The sequence below is a fragment of the Nanorana parkeri genome, unplaced genomic scaffold (genome assembly GCF_000935625.1).
Source record: "Nanorana parkeri isolate BGI_ZX_2015 unplaced genomic scaffold, ASM93562v1 scaffold101, whole genome shotgun sequence".
NCBI classification, from domain to species: Eukaryota; Metazoa; Chordata; class Amphibia; order Anura; family Dicroglossidae; genus Nanorana; species Nanorana parkeri.
The window spans coordinates 895,400-897,443 of record NW_017306369.1 but is presented as its reverse complement, the minus strand read 5'-3'; the positions used below and the strand labels follow the sequence as shown (position 1 = coordinate 897,443).

The following is a 2,044-nucleotide window of genomic DNA, read 5'->3' as shown; positions in this document are numbered from 1 at the left end:
ATATAAGAGATCTCTCCCTGTTTTTTAAATTCAAGCAGTTTCCCAAGCGAGTGGGCAGGGCCAACAGGCCATCTTTACATGGCCGGTCACATCCAAGAAGCTCCCGGCCGGCCACTTTGTGACAACGGGGGGCCCGGAGGCAGTCGAGCTAATGTAATCACAATTCAGAATCTGGCCATCTATGCAAGCAGGTGATGCACTGTTCCAGAATATAGATTGAGTAAGCACAAATACCTGCAATCTGGAATAATGGGCAAATGCAACATGTGAGATCTACTTATAATATGGCTCCAAGAGAAATATTTCATAAGGATCACTCTACCATACAATAATGTAAAATGACTATTGTAAAATAATAAAAGGCATTACATTCAGAAACTTTGAAATTGTATAATTACTGTTACTTTCCTTGTGCCACCCCTGCCTCTGATCTACAAGCTCTGAAGGTTCTAAAATGTGCTCTTAAAATAAACTTAGCGTCCTTACTTTTCTCTTCTTTGCTCGTTCATGTCGAACTTGTTCATATTCCTCTTTCGCTTTCTGATTTGATGTTTTCTTCTTAAATTTCTTTTTTGGCCTAAACATGGAAAACAATGTTGTATTGAAATTAACCAACGAAAAAAGATGATATTATGTTAAAACAGATCTAAATCCAAAAACAAAGGCATCATATTTATCAGCCGTTAGATGTAGTGGCTACATTCATTTTATTTTTTTGTCAGGCTTTTTATTTTATTTTCACCTGTTCAAGCACGTTTTGGTTTTATTTAATCTATTAATTTTAGATCCTGCGACTAACACAATGTCTTAGGGTGGCAACACTCATTCACTGTACTGTATCTATGGAGAAATGAATGCAGAAATCCAGGGTGGAACAATCCAAAACCACCAGCACTCTAAACAAAGGCACATCACAGACAGCATGCCAACGTTTTGGGGCCTCGCATGGTGCCTTCCTCAAAGAGGTGATACAGTGACAATTTGTTTTATTCTTTATTAGAGATGGGGAAAGAAAATAACCTGGAGCTCCACTTTAAAACAAGCTGCAGTTATTTTCCTCTGTGAATAAAAGTGATCTGGGTGGCTGCAGAAATGTGAGCATTCCCGCCATACGTCCAGCGAGGGAACACAGGTCTTCTCCTGTTGTGAAACATGTTGCACGATAGTTAGCAGGAGGGCTTGAAAAATACACTTGTCCTCTCCTCTGTGACGCAAGGACACGGAGCCGGACGAGTAGCTTCCTAGTTGGCCGTTGTAATTAAACGACTGGCCAGGAGCTTCTTAGATGGCTGTTTCAGAACCTTAGAAGGGCGAGGCACTGCGCGGCCCAAAGATTAGAAAGTGTGACCATCCACGGCCACCGCAGCTCTCTCGTGCTGCCCGCAGCGATCTTCATGAGACCAGAGGAGCGGGAGAGCTGCTGCCGGCCAGAGGACTGCATTACCCAGCAGGCAGCGGCGCAACGCGCCAAGGGAGGTGTGGCCGTGAAGAGACTGAAGGGGTCCCGAGTTCCAGTCCAGATGACGTGAGGTGGCTCCATGGCGGGAATCAGCATGGGATCCGACACAGACCTACAGAGATCGGGGAGAGCTGCAGCCTGCAGGTACTGTGCTCTGACACCATCAGTAAGTCAGTGGGGGTGATTTACTAACCTAAACACACACACACACACCAGGTGTGTGTGATTTTCACACAGCAAAACGTATTTATCAACCAAAAAGTCTCTAAAAGCATATTTCCACTAATGCCATATATGGAAAAATCATGAACATGATGCATATATAATGCTGCTTCACAGTTTAGACAAAAATGGTTAGCTCATGCATTTACATTCCTGCATTCATCAACGCAAGCAACACAACATAGAGCTAATTTACCCAACATCACCTTGGAATTCCTTCAGGGCTTTGCACAACACACCTGCTGGGTGTGTACACATTACAAAGGTGTTTAGATTCCACCCATAGATCATGCTGGGAGGGAACACACTGCAGAGGTGTATACACGTTCGTGGTGTGTTTATAAGGTTAGTAAATCAACCCCA

The 2,044-nt window shown here is 43.7% G+C and overlaps 1 protein-coding gene across 1 annotated transcript in view; it reads right to left on the bottom strand.

Annotated features, from left to right (window-relative positions):
• The window catches only part of CCDC59 (coiled-coil domain containing 59), a 16,443-nt gene that overhangs the window by 3,998 nt on the left and 10,401 nt on the right, over positions 1 to 2,044 (bottom strand). The window contains exon 5 of the mRNA XM_018552909.1: positions 487 to 577. Within this exon, the coding sequence (XP_018408411.1) occupies positions 487 to 577 (91 nt within the window). The remainder of the gene's footprint in view (positions 1 to 486; positions 578 to 2,044) is intronic.